The following is a 24887-nucleotide window of genomic DNA, read 5'->3' as shown; positions in this document are numbered from 1 at the left end:
ATGTAAGAACAAATTACTGAGCTGTGAAACGAAAGAAAGCACACTCTAAAGTTGTTTTAATTTTTGCCTTCTGTGACTCCGAGAAGCTGAAAATGGAATAAGCGGCCACTACAAATTATGAAATAACGTAATTTGATGGATATGCTTCTCAAACCATGTAATGTCATAGTCATCCTGCAGTCTCTTCCCATTGGGGTTCCTTTAAACTTCACACACACAGTTTTCTTTTGACTGTGAGTGACAACTGCAATCTGTAATCACTCACCAGAAAGATTAAGATATTGACTCTTGAGTGTGAGAAGAGATTTAGGTAGTCTGAACTGTGTGTGGGTGAAGCACAGCAGGCAGGTGATGAGGGGATGATGATGGACACTTTTTATGTTAGTATATCGCAGTATGTTTGAAAGACTGGCTGAATGCGTGAAGTGCTGTAGCTCTGGCTGTATTATACTGCGATCATAAAGTTAGTAACTTTGTCAAAACAGAAGAAAAACTGTGCTGCAGCATAAATGCTCACTGTGTTCTAAACCCAGGACCTCTGCTGTCAGTGCTTTGAAGCACCAGCTGCAGGAACAGCAGAGGCCGAGTGATAACAATCCTCTTAAAGAGGAACAAAATCCGCATTTGGAGGTTGGAAGTTACAGCTCTGTCAGTCAGAAGACCGTGGTTTGTCTCCCATTTGGGGGCTCAGTGTGTTTGTGTGACTTTGTTTTCACTTTCAATTTTTGCTTCAGTTTGTTTAGGAACCAAAAAAGTTTTAGAAGACAATTTGGCTTCATTTAAAGTATGACCCTTCACAGTATTAACCTGGCACATTGATATGATACTAACCCAGTCTTTTGACTGTCGAAAAGTCACAAGTTGGGAGCAGCTTTGAAAAAATATAAATAATACTCTGAGCTAAGAAATGCTTGAAATGTTACTGTAGTGAAAGACCATCCTGTGTGTGTGAGATCATTACAAACACCATGCAGAAATTTCATTTCATTTCATTAGGTGGATCTGTTCAACTGCTGGCTAATGCAAACATCTAATCAGCCAGTCACATGGCAGCATCTCAGTGCATTTAGGTATGACATAATCAAGATGGCCTGCCGCCTTGTTGTTGGCAGAGGTCATCTTTGAAGTGACCACACTGTGTATCACTGCTGTCAAGACAGGAACTGGAAACTGAGGCTACAATTCTCATGGGCTCAGGAGTAGAGATGGACCGATCTGATATTACGTATCGGTATCGGCCCGATACTAAGCTGTTGTTACAATTTCTTTAATATTACTTTGTACACCAGGATCCTTTTCTACGTAGCTGACGCTGGTAACTGTGCAGGGGCGGATCTAACAAAGTTTAGCCAGGGGGGCCGATAGGGCATGAACAGGGAAAAGGGGGCACAAAGACATACTTTTCTTTCTTATTCTCATTTAAAATATCTAGCTTTTAATAAATAATTATCTGAATCTTACACCCATAGTTTTAATCTGATGTAAAATGTATAGAAGTCCATTACTGTACATAGTAATTATTAAGTCTAATATACCCTAGTAAGCTATAGTACTTTTTCCTTTGGGAAGGTACCATCTGTGCAGTCTGCAATTCTGTTGAAGAAAGATGTTGAATCTATTTAATTATTCTTGAAAAATAATTGATTTCTGTGCATTTTTTTTCACACTGCATCAAATTAAAGTTAAGCATCATGAGGTAGTTCCCTATTTTACAACCCTATTAGTTTGGTTGCTTACTCTTTAAAATACCAGAATAGGGAGGATGGTGTAGGTTAAGTTTACTAGGTTGATCAGAGAGACTGATATTGCTGAACTATGAAATATTTTCGGTGCATTGTATTTTTTGCATAGAATAGCTTTAGTGTTTGTTTTTTTTAACTTGAGTTTGAACTTATACAAAAAGCAGCAAGATATTAAAAAAACAGTTTTGTTGATTAAAAAACACTATATCGGATTCATATCGGTATCGGCAGATATCCAAATTTATGATATCGGTATCGGACATAAAAAAGTGGTATCGTGCCATCTCTACTCAGGAGTTGAACAAAAGAAAGCTGGGAAAACATTGCCTGCTGTGATGATTCTCAATTTCTGCTGTGACAGAAATTTTGACGGTAGTGCCAGAATGAATGACATAAAAGCAACTGCCTTGCAGTTAGGCTAGTAGTGGTATGATGATGCATGTTTTCTTGTCTAGTTTTGGGGTCTTAAGTACGTATGGTTGCCTAAGTGTTGCAGTGTCTAAGTGCCTATCTGAGTATTGTTGCTGACCATGCCTATCTATTTATGACCACAGTGTCTTCTAATGGCTGCTTCTAACAGTAAAACACACTATGTTACATAGCTCAAATCATCTCAATCTGGTGTCTGGTTCACTGTGCTCTAATGGCCTTCACAGATCTCAGTACAATAGAGCACCTTTGGGGTGTGATTGAAAGGGAAATTCACATCATGGATGTGCAGCCAAAATGCAGCAGCTTTGTGATGCTATCATGTCGATATGGACCAAAATCTCGGGAGAATGTTTCCAGCAACTTGTTAAATCTAAGACATGAAGAAATTAAGACAGTTTTTAAGGAAAATGGGGGTCGAATGTGACACTGGGATAGTATAACCAATGAAGTGTCCTTTTAGTTTTCAATTATCTTGCACTAATCACTGTATCTACTGATATGTAAAAACTCAAGCTATCCCAAATTCATGCTGCCTGTATGTTTACTTAACCAGAAATTACAGAGGCTGGGGAACACATTAGCTCTGGGAAAACTTCAATTTGCATACAACTCGAGGCACAGCTCCACAAGCACATTTAGTATTTGCCAAGAAAAAAATGATAAATGATTAGTTGTAATGATTGAACTATTCTGCACATATTCATTTAATAAATACAGTATTGTGCCATGGGAAAAGAGACGTGGCTTTATAACTGCTTCACTACTTTTTAATTCACGCACTGCATGCATAATGCTACTGCCAATTCAAGTCCATGTGACTTAGGCGTAGTCGGAAAAATAAAGGGCTTTTTTTTCAGCAAACAATAAGAAGACTGCTATCACAGAAGAAAATGCAGCTGCTTTCTCACAAGCAGAGGTCTCAGAGAAAACAGCCCAAAAATGAAACCCTATGGTCCTGTCAGCAACAGCAGAGTAACGTGTGCCGTGCACCATATTAGGCTTGCTTTTAAAGGGTGGGATAAAATCATCTAAAACAAAACAGATGTTAGCAGTAGTCAGTAAAAAAATCCTCACGGTTCTCATCGTTCATAATATGTACTAAGGGAGAAGCCCAGAGCCTGAGGGCTACAATTCAAACAAATCCAAACCCTTTTTTCCATCTCATAATATATTCCTTTTCATTTTTTAAAAAAAAGATTTTTTGGCTTCTAAACCTAAGTATAATACTACTTTTGCCTTATTTGCAGACAAAACACTTTCTATGCTTAACGTGTTCAAGTGCATTACCTGGTCCATTGAGGCACTGTAGTTGACCTGTAACACGGTCCGTCTGTTTCTGCTGGAGCCTGTGACTATGGTTTTGGGAGGCAGGTTGTTCATCACTGTGGTCCATACTTTGTCCTCTATGAAAATAGACAAAACACATTCAAAATGAAAACAAGCCATAGCGCAATTTAAACCTAGGAAACGTATTTGATCGTTCGTTTAATTTTACACATGCAATCGATTCGCACATGCAGACATAGCAACACATGAGTTGTGCAGTTTAGCTGTCATGGCAGTGAAGTTCTTTCCGTGTAATCTAAGTTACAGCTATGAGACTCCGGGATTTAATAGACACTTCTGTCCTGTTATAGTACGAACCAGTCACTCACACAGCTCCTTGTTCATTCACACTGTCAGTCAGGGAATGTGTGTGTGTGTGTGTGGTTCAGGTTTCTGAGGTGTGTGCGGGAGAGAGAGAGAGAGAGAGAGCGTGAAACTCTTAACATTTCAGAGGTGTGTGTGAGTGCGCTATTCAGCGTGACTAAGGGGCCAGCCAGTGGAGTGCAGTGACATTTCATTAAAAGTCTCGCCTTTGCTCTGCCTCCATGCTCTGCTGTTCCAGACTATCTACTTATTCCACTGTGTGTGTGTGTGTGTTCATGGAAGTGTGCAGGTGTGTGTGACAGAAGAAGTGTCACACAGACCCTTAGAGCACTCCTAGAGTTGCATAACAGCTTCGTTGCGTATATGTTTATGGCGTGTGTTTTGATGTGCATGTGCATCTCAGTATCTGTGTTTGCTGCTGCTTCAGAAGTAAATGTCAGTTACTGTGAACATGTTGCCATGGAAACCACAGATATAACAGGTTAAGGCTGCAGAGTTTATTTCCTTTCACAGGTCACTGGGGCTAGACAGTATGGAAGGCACACACGCAAACACACACTGGAGACACACACCTGTCATGTTGCAGTTAACTTTGAAGGGGCCAAGAGGTCCGCTGCCATCGGGGTCGATCCAGTAGGCATCGGAGGACTTGCCCAAATGCTTGTAGGCCTCACACGAAGGCTCATAGATTGCTGGAGCAGAGCAAGGGTGAAGAAAAATGAGAGCAAACATGAGCAGTTGAAGGAGGATGGGTATTAAAGGAAAAACACAAAAAAAAACAAGCGCACTATACATCCCCTCCCCAAAATTAGGCTTACAATACAAGTCTGTGTTTGACACCTACTCAGTGTGACACCACGTCATGTTGAGATATACACTGACACTGGGGAACATCCATATTTAAAGGAGCACAACTGTTGAATGGATGACAGATGAGGAAACACTTTTTTCCTATTTATAAATCTTAACCAATGAGGCAAAAAAAAAAAAAAAAAAAAATGGCCGTGGGTGGTGGCAGTGTTAAGGCCTGGCTTTCCAGCAAAATCAGCAGTTGATTCCCCGTAAACAGAAAAGCGTTCATAGATTGGCAGTTTTTTCTTTTTTTCTTTTTGCCCTGAGGCTGGTGCGAGAGAAGAGGCTACAGTAAGCCACTCAAAAATATACTATAGACAAATGCTAGAGTAACATTTCTGTTTTGTTATCTAATTCAGCAACTAAAGCTTCCAAATCCACGATGGACCTAAAATAGCAACTCAGTTTCCAAAGCTGCTTTCTTTTTTTCCCCCCTATTTTTATTTTCCCCTTCGTCCAAAAGGCAATTTCATATGGTTGCCTCGCTCACCACATTGTCTCTATTCAGTGCCTGTCAAGGAGCGGCGTCTTCTCCCTAACACTCGAGCAATCTAGCTGACAACATATTGATGTTGTGTTTGTGTTGACGTACACACAGACAGACAGGGACGCGGACAGCAGGAAGAATTACACTTCAAAGTGAATTGCGAGCGTGACTTGAAGTGAAACTTTCTTGATTGAAGTGTGACTCCTCACAGGCTTAACAATGAGTTTAAAAAGAAAAAGAGCCTGCAATATGTTAATAGTTCTTTGTTAGTTTGCCTGCTATCAACTCCTTATTTCTGTCTGCAGTTTCTTTATTTTTCAGCCTTTTCTTTTCTATATGTTCTCCGACTACTTCATTGATCTCAGTTTTGCAGGGTGGTTTTCTGATTAGAGGAGACTCTTTTTGTTAACCACAACCAGTGTTGGGAGGATGTAACTGTACTGAGGAATCTCAAAGGATCAAGAGAAGTGTTGAGGTTGATGTTTCTGTTCTGGCTCAAAGCCATTGGCAAAGGCTGTAATACAATGGTAGTTTAATAGCCAGCATTTCTCCTAGGACTTCTTCAGTGTTATGTACCACAACAGAAAGATTCAATGTACAGAGAAATTCAGAGAAATTTCTCCAGAGGGAACTTAATTAGAATATTTAGTAAGTCAATACAAAAATTATGTCTGCATATATTTACCATCAGAGTGGAATACTAGCAGGATTTGGAAAGGAGCTTATGGCAGTATCAACATAAAAGCTGTAAATGCTGGTAACCCCTGTGCTTATTTTTTAATGACAAAAAAATACAGTCACAGTATTTAATTGGCATGAACTAAAATGCAGTTTTCAAAACTGTATACTCTTTTTTTTTAAGTTATTAACCATTCAGTTATTGTTTTTATCTCAGAATATGGTTAAAACATATTTATTCTTCCATTAATTGACTATTACGTATCTAATCACTAAAGGATGGGACACTACTGCACACTCCTGGGTCTTTAATTGGTGACATGTTTTAAATCATTTCATGGCGTCAAATTACACCATGGTTTTGTTTCACTCTTTATTTATGCTGCCATCGTAGTCCAGAGGTTGAGAAGTGTAATTCTGGTGGTCATAAGGTTTGCCCTGTACCCATGTGTGCTGTCTGAAGGTACCTCAGCTTCTTTGTGCATGTTGGGTTAATAAGGTGCTTAAATGTAGAATAAAGCACTGTATGAATGCATGCTTAAATGTGGTTGTTACTCTAAAGCACTTTGAGTGGTCAGTAAGACTGAAAAAGCACTATATAAATGCCCGTCCATTCCATTTCATCAACTTTGCCACCGACAAGCTCCACCAGAGAAACTATTTAGAGGTCCGTGACAAAGAAGCGGCTCTTTAAGGAAGTGAAAAGAGTTGCTCATTCACTCTCTCTCCCCACACTTTACTGGCAGGTCTCCAGATTTGCCTCACACCTTTATAGCCGGAAACCAGAGACCTTCATTTCTAGGTTACTACTGCCTTAGGCTGTCTCTTATTACTCCTAACTAATCCTTGACAAATTTTTTCAGAGGGCATGCGTGAAGTCAGCACCTTGTTTACTCATTTGTTTCTTTCATGTATCATCACCAGCAGCTGTTATTTTGGCACATATGCAGCACAATGCATCGCAGAGCACTATGTGGTTGCATAGCGTTTCCATATAGCCCCAGAAACTCAGAGGTGTATGTGATACAGTAAGTATATAGTAAATAGGGATGCAATTTTGGACACAGATTCACACATATAGAGAGATGCAGTCGTACAAAGACATTTCTCGATGTGCATCTTGCTTCATCTGTTTCTGTATTTTTTATGATCTATTCATTATTACCTACTTAGACCAACTCCGCAGTGCCTAAATTTGAAAAATGTCTTTTTCACTCACTTTATTCCTCTGGCTTTCTCACACTTCCATTATATTAAATCTGCTCTTTTAGATTTATTTCCAGAACTTTACTTATCTGCCTTCTCTTAAAAGAGAACAGTCTTTGAGGCTTATGGGAGGAGGGATGGCATTCTCAAATTGTTAAGCACTTTTAAAAAAATCCCGCTTTGCTCTCTCCGACTCTGTTCTCTTTGTGTTATGGGGCTTTTTGGGTCGTATTCCTTTTTCTCTGTCGGAACAAAACACACAGTGTCGTCAGAAAAGCCTGATTCCCATGAATACTTCAAAAGTTCATCTGTCCCTCTAATGAGAATTGTGGCTTTGAGCTGAAAAAACCCCAACAAACAGCTTAATCACTCAAATTCGAATGGAGGAAGGCTAAATCAAACACACACACGCACACACACGCACACACACGCACACACACAGGCAGAGCAGAGCGGCCTAAAGTGTTGTTCCACGGACGGGAACACAAAGAAACAAAAAATGAATAGAACAAACAACTGTACACACAACTTGCCACACACACACACACACACACACACACACACACACACACACACACACACACACACACACACACACACACACATACTTACAAGTATGACATGTTGCTCCAGTGTATCCAGTTCCATCACAAGTACAGCTGAAGCTGTCCCAGGTCTGTTTACACCGACCACCATGTTCACAATGATTGGGCATACATCTAGAGAGAGGAGGACAGCAATAGCACTTTTACAGGAAATGTTTTCAACACTTGTTGCTTTAAAAACTTGCTTTATAAATAAATACACTACCATTCAATGATCAATATCTGTCACTCAGAAGAGTTCTTATTTTGAAAGGAAAGCACATCGATTTTTATAGATACTTTTTAATGATAGCACCCATCCAACAGCACATTGTGTTACTTAATGCAATTTATCACGGTAAAAAACTTATTGATCAGAAAACAATAAAAGCTTCAACAAAAGCTTTTCTAACTACAAACATTTTTGTACCATGAGTCAGCGTGTGATGTTAGAAAGTGTGTGCCATCGATAAGTCAAGTCAAGTCAAGTCAAGTCAACTTTATTTGTCAATTCTGCCACATGTACAGGACATACACAGAATAGAAATTGCGTTACTCTCAAACCCTAGTGATTAGAAAAATGCAAATAAAATAATTAAAAAGTAAAAATTTAAATAAATACAATACAATTTTACGTATAACAAAAAAAAGCTATGCAATATACAATATACAATATTCAAGTAAGACACTGTATGAACCGTTCTGTGATTAGCTGAACGGGGCTTGAGCCAGAAAGCGCTTTGAGTGCTCAACTGAGTAGAAAAGCGCCATGTAAGTGCCAGACCATTTATCAAATCTGTCCCTCAAAATGACCCAAACTCACCAGAGTATTTTTGTTCTCCAAAACAAAAGATATCCCATTCTGATTCTTAGTTCTGTTCCCAGCTTTAATTGAACTTAACTATAAAAGAAAAAAAAAGAAGTTGTTCTAATGCGCAGCTGAGCAATGGGACAAATACACTAGAGTCTCTGACTTGGAAACAGATCTCTTACAGAGTCATATGGTGCTAGGTTGTGAAGAGAGGAGTGGATTATTTTCTTAAAACAAACAAACAAACAAAAAAATTTCTTTGCTTTTTGTTTTGGCAATTTGCTCCTTTTCATAGAACAACAGAATATTCTGGGCTATGGTAATATGACGAATTAACAATTTAATGTGACAAACTTGCGTATGCCCATATAGACATCTCATTAAAAACTTTTTTTATAACAGATGATCTAAATTTTATGATAAACAATGTTAAGGTGCACTATATCTAACTTGTTGAAAAGGAAAGGAAATACATTAAAAGGTGATTACTTGTAGGTTACATGAACTGTGACCACATTGAGATTTTCTTTAGAAGTCCATTACTATAGGTAGCTACTATCTAAAGAAATACAGGACTGACAGAGTGGCATCCCTATTCATCTGAGACAGAAGTCTTACAATATAATAATAAAAGAATGTGATTCTATGAGTTGAGATTAATGTAAGTTTTATGATTTCACTGACCCGAGGCCCTTGAAAACTACCACACATACCTTTGCAGGCAAAGGATACTAAATATTTATGCTGTAAAAAAGCTGATTCAAAAGGACAAAACCAGTGATAAGATCTAAACCATTCAAACATATCAGTCAGCATGATGATAATTTCTAATAATTTAAAATAGAACTCGGCAAAGAACCTTTGTTCTTTGAATTTCCACATATTTTCTCCCTGTTTGGACTCTTTTCATAACCAATGATGTCGCTATTAGCTTGATAGGTTCAATGAATCTGTCAACATTTCCATTCAAGGTGTTCACAAGAACAAAAGAAAGAAAGTAATGCCTTCACTTGATACCCCCCCACCCCCACAGCAATACTTGTGCCAAGACACCCAGTCAGTGAAAGAAAATGCAGGATCTACTGGTGACCTTGGCTAACTGTAAACAATCAGGAATAACTCAGTTTTAATCGGACCATGTGCAACTAAATAAAGTGAGACTGTCAGTGACTACTGAAGTGTGTGTCTGCCTATACTAAAATGAAACATCATTGATTATTGAGTGCACGAGGCGACAGACCTGCTAATGATGCTGAATCTCAGTGTTCCATCTTAGGTTTCTTAACATAAAGCATATTGTTATTGTTAAAATTTAGTCTCTATATTCACAGATGGAAGTAAACAGAGTGTGAACACAGCACTGAGCACACAGCAGTTAAGACATCACAGTTTTTCTTGTTAAAATTTGAATACCAACCCAAATCCCGAGCACATCAAAGTTCTGTGGTTTGATCTGCCTGCAGGCCTGTGGGGATGGATCCCGAGGCACGGGAGGCTTAAAGCGGGGTTTTCCACACACACAGTCATGTATGAGTTATGCGATTAGAATTTATAAGTCTGCTTACTTGAATGTAATAAAATGGTGTTAGCAGGAAAGCGAGCTGGAGGACAAACAAACACTGACTCGTAAAAGCTGCAGGAGTCCTTTAAAATTCTGAGTTCTTCTCCAGCCTCACTGGCTGTCGGGCAGTTAAGCAGCACAAATATTCCGCCTCTGGAGCTGGACATGATGATTACTGCTGTTGTGCACACAATACTGATGAAAGTGACATACTACTTTGGCCTTGTTCACATAACATAGGATAGCTTCACTGACAGCAGAGGGGGTTATAATTGTGGCCATCTTTGGATTTCTTTGTACATTTGGACTCAGTGTACTTGGAAAACGAGGGGGACAGCATGTGCTGTAAAAAAATGAAATAAATAAAATAAATAAAAATCCTGCCTGTCTGCTAGGCTACAAAATATTTGACAAGCATTTGGCTATGTACAAAATCGACCCTGTGGCAGTCTAAAAGCTGTGAAAAACAAACATTCTAGTGTGACACTAGATTGCACAGCACATTTTTAATGCAAGTAACGCATCTGGAGTGCAGAATGACTCAAATTCCCTGAAATGTTTCTGTCAGCGCATTTCGGGCAGTTTGTCCAAGTAGAGTTAACTTCAAGTTAACGAGCTTACTGCGCTAAAGCTTTGACGCCGTGCAGCCCCACGCACAGTTAATTTCCTTTTGCTGCGCAGCTCTCACACAGTGGCTCAGCTATGCTCCAATCCCTCCATATTGTGGCCAGTCACATGCGAGGATATAGGATAATATCATTATATGAAAAACAGAGGGAGAGACGTGACAGTTAAGTGGAGTGTGCGTCTGTCCTCTCAGTAAGTGAGTGAGACAGTAGACAGTGGTGAGGAGGGCTGTGCGAGTGCATCGCAAAAACACATAAATATGCCTGACACCCGTAAACGAAGCAGCATCTGGCTTTTTTGTCTCGGTCTCGACTTTGTCTTTGTCTTGACTCAGTCTGTCTTGGTCTTGTCTTGACTACAAGTCTATTCATCAGTGGTGCAGAGGGTATGTTGATGATGAAAGCACTAGCATTAGTGCTAATCTTTTCTGCAAGGCTCCAAAAATAAATAAATAAATAAATCCATGATTCAATTCCAGTTACATCTTTGCAGCATGCTTCTTGTTATGGATAATGCAACATTGTTCTGTTAATTTTCAAGACATTTCCCTAATGTTCCTACTTAATCTAGGCATTTCCAATCCAGAGGTAATGTTAGTCATTTTTTAAAAAGGTTTGTAGTGGTGTAACATACCGACAAAGGTTAGGTAGATTTGACCTATTTGTGTTGTGCTTGAGTACAAATATAGAGTAGATCGCACCTAACAAATTGTGTACTAATTAGGGTTAGGGTTAATTGTTACATCAATTTCGTTGAGTATATTTTTAAAAGTTTGTTTTTACAGTGTAACAAGGTTCAGATAAAGGGCCTTTCACAGAGGGTTGCAATTGACAATCACAAAAGACATTATGCTCAGCAAGCTGTGATCACTCAAGTATACTAACTATATATGCGGCTTTTTTTTTCCTGGAAAAAAAAAGACATTTCGGCAAATTTATGAGCGTGTGTGGTTTTATGTGCCTCTGCACTCATTGCCTCGGCAGTATTACAGAACAACAGTGACATTGTGGGAATTTGCATGGGCATAGCTATGTGTCCACCTGAGAGTGTGTCTGTTAGGTTGTGTGTAGTTTCTGTTTCTTCCACTATCTCACCCTAAACACAATCTCACAGTGGAACGGCATTGATCAAAGGGAGGTCAGACAGGGCTATTGAACTGCCTTCAAAGACATTCTGATTAGTTAGATGGTAACAGTGCACCCATTCATCTTCCATGGCAGAACAAGGCCCACCTCAAGTACTGCAGGGCTTATACAAAACATTTGAAGTAATAGACTTGGGCAATACTGGGAGCACAGAGAGTAGGATAGTTTCATTAAATTTGGAAACTTCTGTGTTAGTTCACGTCCAAAATAAAGTTTTTTGGCCATGGACAGTTTTTTTTTTCTCCACCTGTGAAGGCAGAAGTTTTCTGGAGAACTGTCAGCACATCTGCTATTGCATTTTCAATATGCAGCAGCAGGAAGCCAACTTCCAGTGGTCTGTAACACTCTCGGTCACTCATCTTTGTGATCGTTTCCTCCGTACAGTATAGTGTACGTCACATAGAGGCAGTTGCACAGAATTGCACAAAATAAACAGCATCAGTATTCTGTTGAAGTGAAATTGTAACAATGGTGAGTAACATTTGATCAAATTAAAACATAATAACGCAGTCTTCTGGCTGACTCAGTCAATTAGCACCTCTAAATTGGACATTTGATTGCACAGCACAATGCAAAACAGAGTCAAACAGAGTCAAAATGCAAATTTTGACTTTGTAAGCATTTTGCTATTTACTGGATGACATTTCAAATCAAAATTATTATTATCATTCATATTAGGTATGACACATACTGTGTCATACTGTGCCTCACAGAGCCCCTCCTCCTGACCCCCTCCAGGTACACTGTAAGAATAAACACAATATGAACAAATACAATACGTTTCATTCATTATTGGAGGAGAGTAGGGCACAAAAAGGATTTTTTGACTAGAGTTATAAACTAGGTAGCCTAAACTGCCACAAACACTTTAATAGAAACATTATCTGAAAATGCAAATGCAAAATGACAACACTGACTTAAACAGGATTTTCTGATGAGTCTGCCTGTGTAAGTGTGTGCCCAAGCAGTTGTCTGAACTCAAGATTCCCAGCCAGTCAGACCACTTGTGGCGAACCTAAATTGATCACAATCAAGCAGGGGTACTTGGTGTCTTCTTCGCTCACCAAGGATATCGATGAAGGTCATTGACAAACCTCACCTGAAGACAAATCACTAAATAATACGTGACTAACACCACCGGGATTAAACGTGTCCTCAAAGTTTAAATGGTTTTGCACACAGGCATCAATGCAGGCAAATGTTGCATGGGTGACTGCATGTATGGCGAATCCATTCCAATGTGTTTGTCTAGTCCATGACAAGGAAATAAATTGAAATGTCAACAAGTTTAATGAATGCTTACAGTGAGCCAACATTGGGAGGTGCTGTGCAGAATTTCCATGTCTGGTATCCTTGGCAATAAAACCGAACTGCATGGCTCATTTTTGATGTTTGATTAAGATTGTTCAATGTTTTCCACTGATAAAATACACACCTCCTTGCACTGTAATTTTCCCCATCAACTATATCTGACAAGCAGATAGGAGACAGCAATACGCTCACATACTTGTTGATTCAAACAGACAAGTGGATGTTTGTGCTATAAGTCTCTGGATCGAAATTCAAAGACTCCACATGGCGCTCTTGTCTAGTATATGATTCTTCCTATTTAAAACCAGTTGATTTATATCAATCATTGCTTTTGTCCTCTGCCCATGCCTGACCCACTCTTACCTGTCTATGATTGCACACATGTCCAGGCTGACATTCTCAAAAGCTCCCACAGTGCCTTTCTCCACAGCATGTAGATCAGCAGGTTGGTCATCAACTAAGACTGCTTGCATGCAGCCTTGAAACGAACGCTGGGTTGGTGGAAACAGTGTTTGCAGAAAATAACCTGGAACCCATACAAGAAACAAACAAAAGAAAAGAAAGTAAAACATTGTTACATAAAAAAATGGCAATTTTCTGCTGACAATTACAGATAGTTGGAAGTGGAAAAAATGCTGTAACTATTTTTGAGAAGGAACAGAAACAAAGGGATGCATAAAAGCTTGTTTTAATAGTGAAATGAAAGAAGTGGGAGATTGAAAGAATCCTATTATGCTCTCCCTGCAATCTCACGATTTAAAACACACCATGAAAAGAAGACAGTGACATTATCCTTGATGAGCAACAACACACCTGGCCAGTGAATGGTTATTGTCCCCTTTTTTAAAACCATGAACCTTCATCACTTGTCTTGTTTTAGAGCTTATCCGCAAGGCCCATTAGACTTAATGCTGGTGCTAAGACTGCAGTAGGCTAGAGGACATACAGATTTTACTCTATACTGTACGTTTATGAGGTACAGGAGTCAATGGCCCGTCCAGAGGTTTCACTGGGCCTTGACTGAAGAGGGGACAAGGCTAGGACAAAACTATACACCTGTGTGTATTTTTTGAACATTCTTTATCTTTTACAAAACTTCACTGATATATGACAGGTTTACATGTACTCTACATGCATGTCTTCTACATGTTTAAATCTGCCTCCGTGCTTTGTGTATAATAGTTGCACAGCATACAGTATAGGAGTGTAAATCTACAGAGCACAGGCAGTCCAACAGCACACGGGTCACTCATAAAACACAACCGCTCAATGACATCTCCATCATCGTGATGATATAAGCTGTCACACTCTCCAGCATGCCTATCAGCTTCAAGGCCAAAGCATCAAAGAGACTTATTATACAAGGCGTGTGCACTGGGTGTGTGTGTGTGTATGTGTGTGTATACATCGACATAATTGTAGTTTATGTCCCTGACACAAAGCATATAAAACTGTAGAAAGTAAACAGTATGTATAAGGGTATGTGTGTGCACGTTTGCTGGATTCATCCTGTTCTTCACATCTTTTGATTTTCATCTCCTCCTTCCAAAAAGTTTCTCCTGTCATCCTTGCCATCTGTCTCTTTTCCTGCCACACCTGCCTGGTGTTTTTTTTTTTTTTTTTTCCAGGGAGAAACACAGAGAGAGAGAGAAAGACAGAGAGGGAGATAGAAAAGGAAGAGAAGATGGGAAACAGAGCAGACTGCAGCTGGCTGGCAGCACTTTGTGTCCTGTGGATAGCTTATAAATGCAAAGGAAATCCAGCTATCCTGACAGTTTGGCAGAATGAGTGACACCATGCATGAAGCTATGGGTGGATGTATGTATGTTGCTCGGCCATGAAAGCCAGCGGGAGGTTTGTTTCTCTGCTTCTCTTTTCAAGCCACCAACTGAGTGGTTTTTGCAATTAAAGTTCAACACTATATCCGATTAGTTTATTAGGTGTCACTTTATAATTTACTCTTTTGATGCAAAAATACTTTTTTAAGAGCAATAACTGAAATGCACCTGTATTTCTACTAAAACCGGCATGCTTCAGGTGACAGCTGACTTTGGATTAAAAGTTAATCATCAATCAGCAAACAAAAGCAAAAATCTGATATCTAGAAAAAGCTAAATGAATCCAAACATCTGCAAATCACTATTTAAAAGACACAGGTGATCATTTATCTATATGAATGAGCACTATAAATGCTCCTTTTACCATATTGCATATTAAATGATTAATAGATGGATAAATAAGACTCAGAGAGTATGTAGATTTTGCAGTAGCAGAGTTTTAAATAGATTTAAAGTACAGCATTTTATTTTATTATTACTCTAAAGCAATGACCAGACATAACCAATGTTAATATATAGTTACAATTCTGTTTTAGTCTGCCTCCCTGGGAACATTTTTATTTCCCCAAGAAGCTTCAAGAAAATTAATTTTTTATGAGGCAGCACGGTGGCACGGTGGTTAGCACTGTTGCCGCACAGCAAGAAGGTCCTGAGTTCAATTCCAACATCAGGCCGGGGTCTTTCTGTGTGGAGTTTGCATGTTCTCCCCGTGTTTGCGTGGGTTCCCTCCGGGTACTCCGGCTTCCTCCCACCGTCCAAAGACATGCAGCTTGTGGGGATAGGTTAATTGGAAAATCCAAATTGCCATTAGGTGTGAATGTGAGTGCGAATGGTTGTCTGTCCCTGTGTGTTGGCCCTGCGACAGACTGGCGACCTGTCCAGGGTGTACCCCGCCTCTCGCCCTATGACAGCTGGGATAGGCTCCAGCGCCCCCTGCGACCCTGAAAAGGATAAGCGGAAGCGAATGGATGGATGGATGGATGGATGATCTTAAAATATGTATCACTGTATGAATGTAATGCAGATATACTCACACAAAGTTCAAGATTCAGACCGCTGTTAGTAGAAAGTCCAACAAAGACAAAACAATTGCTGGAAGCAAAGCAAATGCATCACCATACCTCAATCGATCTTCTAATCTAAATTCTAGATAAGAATAAGCAGTACTTATTTCTCCCTAATTTCAATGTCATTCTTTGCTTTAATTTGCAGTATTACTACAAACAGAAGAACTCTGTTTCTTATAACTGTTCAGAATGTGGAACAACAGCAATAACCCCCTGCAGTCTTGTTGGCACACTATCACAATCCCCCTGTTGGGCCTAAAGAGCTCGTCTTACAATACACACTGGAAAGACCAGCACCAGCTTTCTTCTACCTGTGCACGGCTGGCTCCCAGGCTATGTTTCCAAATCCCATTACATTTAGAGGTATGTGTCTGCTTCCGGAAGAGGTAGGTTGGAAATCTGCCAATATGCTCAGAGGTAAATTATTAAACAAATATTCCAAGGATGTAACTCTAGAATATATTCAGAAGAGACAAGAACTATTGCCAAACAAAATATGTAATTTCACACAAAACCAAGAATGCACTCCCGGAAAGGAAAATGCTTATCTCCTGACCACCTGCTGCAGTTTGTCCCTCAGCAATTTACCCTAAGTGTCCAAAAAAGTCCTCAGAGCACTCCCAAACAAACATAACTCGCATTAATATCAAACAAAACTCATGTCAATAAAATCATTTGGCACCTTAGCTGATATGCACGTAAACAGAACTGTTTGCACTTACACAAAATGACACAAGATGCACATGCAGCACGTGGACTGCACTTTGATAAATGTGGTTGCCAGAGTGTCATGTCTTATTCATCACAAGCCTTAGGATGTAAAGGTAGGATGTAAAAAGAACGGCATTCAAGACGCATGGCTGAAAATGTGCTATTCATTACAAGTTACCGCAAGAACTTAAGATGCTAAAATGACCAAAAGAAAGCACTGGAGGGCTACAATGCTGTGTTTCAAGAAGGTCAAAAAATATACTGTGTCATAGTGTACAGTCTATGTGTAGTAATGGGAAAGCAACTGTAGGACTTTTGTCATGATGAGTCATTTATTCACAAATAGAAAACGTGAAAGAAGCCATTCTATCATTTCCAAAATGATGAAAAGAAGCAATGAGCTATGAAAAGCTGTGACAATATTTGGAACCACTCAGTATTATCAAATGTATAAGAAAGTCAAGATTTCAACACTACAATAGGAAACACTACATACTCCTTTCCGCCCCCACCTACAGACAGTTATCAAATGCTAGAAAGCTTCAGAGTGGAACGTCCCATAATTGACTGCTCTCTCATTAGTGTATCAATTTTTCCCCTCTTCCTGAATAGAAAATATGACTTTGTGTCTCCGTGTATGTGCACTTATGTGTGATTGTGTGTGTCTCCCTGTCGTGCCTCTTGAGAAATTCAATTTATGGATGTCTTCTGCCAGTCACTTACTAATTTCTCTAAGCGTAGCGTCATGAGTGAAAAACTACTCTCCGTAAAATGGGCTTTGGGTTCAGGAGACTGCTTCTAAAAGCAGGTGCTCAATGGACAGAGGAGTGGAGATGAGAGGAGCAGGAGAGGAGTCCAGCGGGAGGCAAAGGAAGGGGTTAAAGCAAATGAAATAATGAGAAAAATGAAGATATAAGGTAGGGAGGAAATTTGAAGGAGCAAAACAGAAAGAAACCTGAAAAGAATAGAATGAAGAAAGAGGGAAGAGTAAAGGGCACGTTCAAAGGCTCAAAGCCTAGGTCTTTCTTGCCACTGACATCCTCAGCATAATATCTTATAACCTGGCAACCTTGGGAGAGGTTCCAAGAGAATTTTAATGGCACAGAAATTAAATGGCAGGACTATTACATCACAAGGAAAATGTTGAATGGCTGCAGAACTCAGAGATTTGCACTGTCAATTATTACATAATTTCAGAGGAAGCAAAGTGGTCTTATTTTAGCTGTTATTAACTGACACGCAAAAACTGCACATTCTAGACAATATATATAAAAAAAGGAAATAAGGAAGAATATTCAATAAAGGGAAATATTATGTACTCAATTTGCATAGCCTTTAAACTCCTTGGGAATAGTACCTCATTTGCATAATGTCCCATCATAGCCAAAATCAAATAAATAAAAATGCATTAAAAGTTACCACTGATTTAAACTGGGTAATTTATTTATTTAATAAAAGCATGAATTAGCAAATATTTCATGTCAATATGCATGCCTTCATATAACATATGAATAACATTAATTTTAATGTTAAAAGCATTGAAAGACTGTGTTATGCAAAAGAAAAAAAACAGTCTTGTTCATATAAGCCAATTCTACGCACGCACACACACACACACACACACACACACTTTGCTGTGATTTGATTAAATACAGACTGACATTTATATGCCGTATTTGTGTGTGTGTGGGTCTAAGTAAAGCATGTAAAACATGTGTTCTCAGACTTAGTGTTAGTGATACCGTATGTATTACTTATTACTTATGACACGCAAATTCGTGAAGCGTTCCTCATTTTTTAAATAATTTCCCCCAGGGATCAATAAAGTATTCTGATTCTGATTCTGATTCTGATTAGTGACAGTCACGCCTCAATAAAACCCTAATTGGTGCTAATGTGCTTTAATGTAGCAGTTGTGGCAGAAATAAAAATATAACTGAAGATTATAGGAGGCAGATAGTCACACCCACTTTCCTCTAACTCCCTAGCAAAGTTAAGGTGCTATGCTATCAAAGTGAATGGAATAGTTACTCTAGACCAGTGGAGTCCAAATCCAGGCCTCGAGGACCAGTGTCCTGCAGGTTGTAGATGTGTCCTTGATCCATCACAGCTGATTTAAATGTCTAAATTACCTCCTCAACATGTCTTGGGCTGTGTCCCAATTCAGGGTCTGCACGCTGAAGGCTAGAACGTCCCATTTCACAAGCCTCTCACTTCCGCACTTCTCGTACTTATAGTACGCACCGTACGTAGTACGCGTAGTGTGCGTTCTTCAAGCGTGCAGACCCTGAATTGGGACACAGCCTTGAAGATCTCCAGAGAACTGGTAACTAATCATTTGATTCAGGTGTCTAGACCCAGGGTGAGATCTAAAACCTGCAGGACACCGGCCATCAAGGCCTGGAGTTGGGCAAGTCTGCTCTAGACTGACATTTCCTATTTTGCTCATTTATTTTTCATGGAGACCAAATACTCGTGACTTAGAACAAAATCCAAGAAAGAGATGACACATCATTGTGGATATTAATTTATATATATATATATATATATATATATATATATATATATATATATATATATATATATATATATATATATATATATATATATATATATATATATATATATATATGTATATATATATATATATGTATATATATATATATATATATATATGTATGTATTTTTTAAAACTTTTTAAACTAAAAAAACAACTTTGTTATTGTTTGTTATTAAATCACTATTCGAAAGTGTTGAGTCAAAGATGGGGTTGACAACAAAGAACAGCACAGAAACAACATAAAACCAAGAGCATAAAATATATCTCTGCTATTACATGGTACTTGTTTACGAAGTAGGGTTCAGTTGGTGGTCTCTGGTCTACAACTGTTGCCAGCGGAAGCACAGCAGATTGATGCCTTACAGCCATGTGATTTGAAGCAGATGGCTACCTGGATGGCTGCACCTACATAAATTACTCTCAGCAATTAACTCAAGCCTTGTCCTGTATATAAAAAAACAGGGATTGTTCATAATACTGTGAGGTTTCTGCTAATTGTGGCTCGCTGATAGAACAGTCTCAGTCACAGTGAAAGTGCTGATGGAATACTGTTAGAGAGCTTTAGGACAGCTTAATGGGCTTGGCCTCTTTGACTCATCAAGCCGAGCGATCAGAGAGAGTAATTGAGGGCAAGCCAAAGGCTAAACTATCTTTTGTACATTCACTATATTATTCTGTTACCTCTGAGATGGAAATTAGCCTCTGAATGTGATGAGCGGGATGGTTTGAATACATGTGCTGGATATTTTGTCCTTCGCTAACGTAGTTCTGTGTGTATGTAGGACACCCATCTTTTCATGTGAGTTACAGACTTGCGTACTAACTTAACCAACACACATAGGATTTTAGGCTTCCTCTTTGATAACAAGGAGGCAAGATATTGAATGAAAGATGGAAATTGCCATTAAAATTCACACACTGCTCCACATGGAATTTCTCTGTTGCTACAGTATTTAAATACACCAAACCCAATCACAGAAAAATGAAGAGAAAAGGAAAATAACCCTAAGAGCTAAACACAAGCTGCATCAGTGCACACTGTTTTCCATGAAACAGCTCCTAAAAGTTTTTCCCTAGCCACTAAAGCGCTGGCCTAAATATCATTTTGTAGTTCTTTCCATAGTAATAATCAACAGTTTTGTATCCCCTGCAGCCTTCAAACTTGTGTTTACCACCAGGCTCCCTGCTCCTCAGCATTCATTATGTCATGTAAAATTAACGAGAAAAACCCCAGTCACAGTTCCTGCCAATTCAGCGCACTACCTCCATCAAAGGGGAGAAACTACTGAAAAACATTGCTATTTTTTCCAGTTGCTGCAATGTGTATTTAGTGTTTATATGTGATTACATACTGTATGTGTTTATATGCAAGTGGAATGCAAAGTGGTGTAGAATATATACTACAATGCACTGTACATAGTTTTTATGTATCACCTATGGTGCAGTATTTTGCTCTTTTTAATTAATCTTTTCCAAATAAAAATCTATGCTGAGAATCTTTTGCAAATTTATTGGAAGAAAGAATATGACTGACATTCAGAACCAATTTAGCATAGGTTAGTTCAGTTTCTAGGTATTTCTCTTGCTTATCTTTGCAATGTGGTAAATTTAACTGACTGGACATGATCTGGGAATCAAAAGCCTGGTGACAGGGAATACTGTTGCACAAGTCAAAGGGGAGGATCAGGTCAATGCACAAATTGGAACAACTGGGTGTCTTCCTGGAGCTGGCTGTCTGGCCAAACTAAGCAACTGCCAGAAAAGGGCCTAAGTACATACTGCTAACAAGAACCAGATAGTTCTTTTCTAAATGTCACACCTAAGGGACCCATCCATCACTACTAATCATCATGCCCGATACCATCCCAGTGGTAAGGCACGCTTGTGCCACATTCATGTAGAGTTGATGTTTTCTGTATGGACTAGTTGGGCTTCAGGGAATGGTTAACAGCTAAAATACAGACATATTCTTCAAGAAAGCTTTTTCCAAAGCACTCAGGACTGAATCAAAGTTTCACCTTTCAACTGGACATGACCATAAGCATATAGCCCCCTCTCAAAAAACAAACTGGAGTGGCAACTCTGTGAATGTCTTTGAGTGGCCCAACAACAACCGTGCTGTGAACTCAGTGAAATATCTCTGGAGAGACCTAAAAATGAACTCTGACCATCTGCATCAAAACTGACAGAGCTTAGGAGGATCTGCAGACAAGAATGGCAGAAAATCTCCAAATCTGTGTGCAAAGGTTCTTGTGTCCTACCCAATAAAATTCAAGAGTGCAAGAACTGCCAAATGTGCCTCAACTCAAGTACCATAGGTTAAATAAAAACATCAGAAAACTTTCTTGAAGTATTCGTCATAGATTAATTGGCCTTGCCTTACTCTTTAATGTGCTAACCTTTTTCATTCACCTTATAAAACCTTCTTTCTGTATTTTGCAATTCCTGCCTGTCAATCTTTTGTACTATTTCTTCTCTTCCTTTTTTGGACTTCCTTCGTCTAACTGTCTCCTCTGCCCTCTTCATGGAGTAAAGACATTGCGGAGATCCTCTCCTCTCCTCTCAGCCGCTATTGATTCACAACTCAGTTTACTGAAATCAATAAATCACCAATTGCATCAAGTGGAGACTAGAGGGTGAGAAGGAAAAGGAGAGAGGAGATATAAAAGACAGACAAAGACTAAAAAGAGAGACAGAAAGTTGGGATATCAATAATGAAAAATGAAGAATTAAATTCAATGATTCTGCAACAGCCTAGATTGACAAAAGACCTTCAGAATCCTTCAAAGATGTAACAGACTCTAGACTAAAAATCCATTAGCCCATCAAGGTCTCACAGACTTTGATTTCATATATAAAAAAAGTACAGAGTCATCATGGACTTGGGGATTTACTCAAACCAGCTAAGAGTAAATTAAAATAGACAACAGAATAAAAGTACTAGGGCTGTGTTTTTGTCGGCTGCTCTGATCCTTACTGACTGGCCTGGGGAAATGATTTTGCTCGATGGAGGAGATTGTGCTCAGATAGAGAGCGGTGGGGGTGGGGGAGGCATGATGGAGCTATCAGAGCTGCACTATCTCTCTAAGTTACTGTAATTTCATACAGGTGCCCACACATACACACATACACACACACCCACACACACATGCACACAAGTACACTTAGATACGGACCATCTTCCAACAGACAGACAGAGGTGTCTGGCATCATTAACCTGGCGTCTTCCTAATTCTGACAGAATGAGGCTGCTGCTTGTGTTATCGCTCTTTCTATCTCTCTGTGAGTGTCTGTTTGTTATAGTTTGTGTCCCCTATATATATGGTGTTGTTGCTGTGCCTGGGCTCTTGCTAAGTGAGCGACTTTCAGTTAAACTTTGCCTACCGGAAAAGAAATTTGATCATTTTTGCCTTAACACACACATGTACAAATATGGGTGATTTAGAAATATTGATTTAGATTGAAGAACTATCTGCAAATAACCACAAAACCAACACAAGTTCTATATGAACAGCATAGACGACTCAAATCCTAGCTGTAAAACATGAAAAATAAACATGCAACACACCTCCTCAAACATAGGGAGCATGTGGTGGAGTACACACATCCACAGTGTAGAGAAATGCGATGGAAATGAATGATGCTGGCACTAAAGTTGGTCTAGTTCTCATTAGAAATGTGGTGTTGGTGCTGGGTTGACCCTTACCTCCGAGGTGATAGGTTCCTCCCGTGGTGATGCTGAGAGGTGAGACGGAGCGCACAGCAGACACCTCCTCGCCGTCTATCGTCAACATGGCAAAGTTCTCCTTGGCAACCAAACGTATTGCATGCCACTGGCCATCATTGAGGCCCGAGCCTGGAAAAAAGCAATAAGGCAAAAGCATTTGTGTAAATCCCTGGATGTAATAATAAAACTTGCTGAGAAAAATAAAAATAAAAAAACAATAAAAAAAGGCCCACCACACAAAACTCAATACTGGTACTTTTTACCCCCATAGGTCCAAGTTATTTCTTTTAATAGGAGAATATAGAAGAATATGTAAGGCCCTGACTGGGATTTGTCAATAAGACAATTGGCTGGGTGAGAGGTGTGTGGGTGATTCATTCTGTTATGTGTGGCTATCCCTCTCTGTTTACCTTCTACTTTTATATTCAGCATATGTTTTTCTCCACAACAATGGCACTCCTGTGTGCCTGCTGAATGTGATTCCAACAGAGTTCAGTGCTATCGAGGATCATCTTTCTGCCTCTATTTCGGCTTCCCCTCACTTATGTGCACAGTCACATATGCAAGTCCGTGCTCCTCGATTCTTCTCCCCTTCTCTTTTGTTCTCTCACTCCCTCTTTCTCCTGGCTCCCTTTTGTAGTCTCAAAGCCCATGTGACTCAACTCCATTAAGTCTCACAGAACCCTGTTTGCTGAGTATCCAAATGCATGTGTGTGTGCGTCCTTTATGTGCCTGCAACTTTGAGTACTTTTTGAAAGTGCACGAGGCTCTAATGTGTTGCTCTGTCTGCATATGTGTGTGTTTGGTGCATGCAAGTTCCGTGCCCTCCTTTCTTCTCCCTTCTCTTGTAGCTGTGCTCCATTAAATATGAGTGATGTTTTGGAAAGGGACATTACTACTGGAGCTGAGAGAGAAGCCAGCTTCCTTTCATTGCCCTCTCCTCTATACATCACCTCTTACTGACACCAATCTCTATTCATCCTTTCCTCCTCACCTCGATCGCTATCCCAGATTCCTCTATCTCTCCATCTTTATTTCCCTTCCTCTGTTTCTGCATTTAAAATTTCCTCTCTTTTTCTTTCTCTCTTCTCTTTTCTTCTCTACTTCTCTAAGTTTGCAGCCATCTGCTGCAGTGTCTTTCTTTTTCAATTGGGCTTAGCACACTGCCTCACTGATTGTAATACATCGATACCTGTTGAGGACACTGTAGCGAAGTTCAAGGTACGGTCATGTGTAAATCAGTCTTGGCAGAGCGCACCTACTCATGGATCTGCATGCACGTCAATACACACACTTTCGCATAGACGGTGGGCAAGCTTATGTCGGTGTGTTTGCATTTTTGTGTGGCGGCCTCTGTGTGAGTCCCCGCTGTCTGCAAGATGCACTCTCACATTGTTTACTTCTTCCCAGAATGCACTTGAAGACCCGAGCTTTCATATCAGCAGGGAGTCTGCACTAATTAATCTTCATCAGCAGGGTGGCCGTGTGTGCCTGTGCTTGTATGCCTGTGTGCGATCGAGGCTGTGACCAAAGAAATTAAGGGCCAAGATGGTCACTTGCTGAGAGTTGTGACCACAGCAGCCACGCTCAGGGCAACGTGGTTGGGCATGCAAAAATACACACTCGCATACACGGGACATGGTACCCCTTAAAATTGTAAAACCCTTTTTTAAAAACTAGCTCTAGCAGGGAGAAAAATAAAATAATAAAAAATAATACTGTTAACAACGCTTTTTTGTCAGGAGGCCATGATCCCAAAACTAATAACACAAAATCTAGAGGACAGTGTCTACATTGTCCGAGTGATAACCACAAAAAAGTTACTTCTGGCAGAAAGCGACCTTGATAACCTCCTTCAGTGACAATCACATTTCTGCCTGCATATTGGTTTGATGTAA

The 24887-nt window shown here is 39.6% G+C and overlaps 1 protein-coding gene across 2 annotated transcripts in view; it reads right to left on the bottom strand.

The window, feature by feature from the left end:
* The window catches only part of cntnap2a (contactin associated protein 2a), a 405328-nt gene that overhangs the window by 129977 nt on the left and 250464 nt on the right, over nucleotides 1-24887 (bottom strand). For both annotated transcript variants that reach the window (XM_026179392.2, XM_080306454.1), the window contains exons 10-14: nucleotides 22969-23118; nucleotides 13450-13612; nucleotides 7660-7766; nucleotides 4397-4516; nucleotides 3462-3577 (exon numbers count right to left, since the gene is read on the bottom strand). In XM_026179392.2, coding sequence (XP_026035177.2) covers nucleotides 3462-3577; nucleotides 4397-4516; nucleotides 7660-7766; nucleotides 13450-13612; nucleotides 22969-23118 — 656 coding nt within the window. The remainder of the gene's footprint in view (nucleotides 1-3461; nucleotides 3578-4396; nucleotides 4517-7659; nucleotides 7767-13449; nucleotides 13613-22968; nucleotides 23119-24887) is intronic.

Source organism: Astatotilapia calliptera, chromosome 9 (genome assembly GCF_964374335.1).
Source record: "Astatotilapia calliptera chromosome 9, fAstCal68.1, whole genome shotgun sequence".
NCBI lineage: Eukaryota > Metazoa > Chordata > Actinopteri > Cichliformes > Cichlidae > Astatotilapia > Astatotilapia calliptera.
This window is presented reverse-complemented; position numbering and strand designations above follow the sequence as displayed.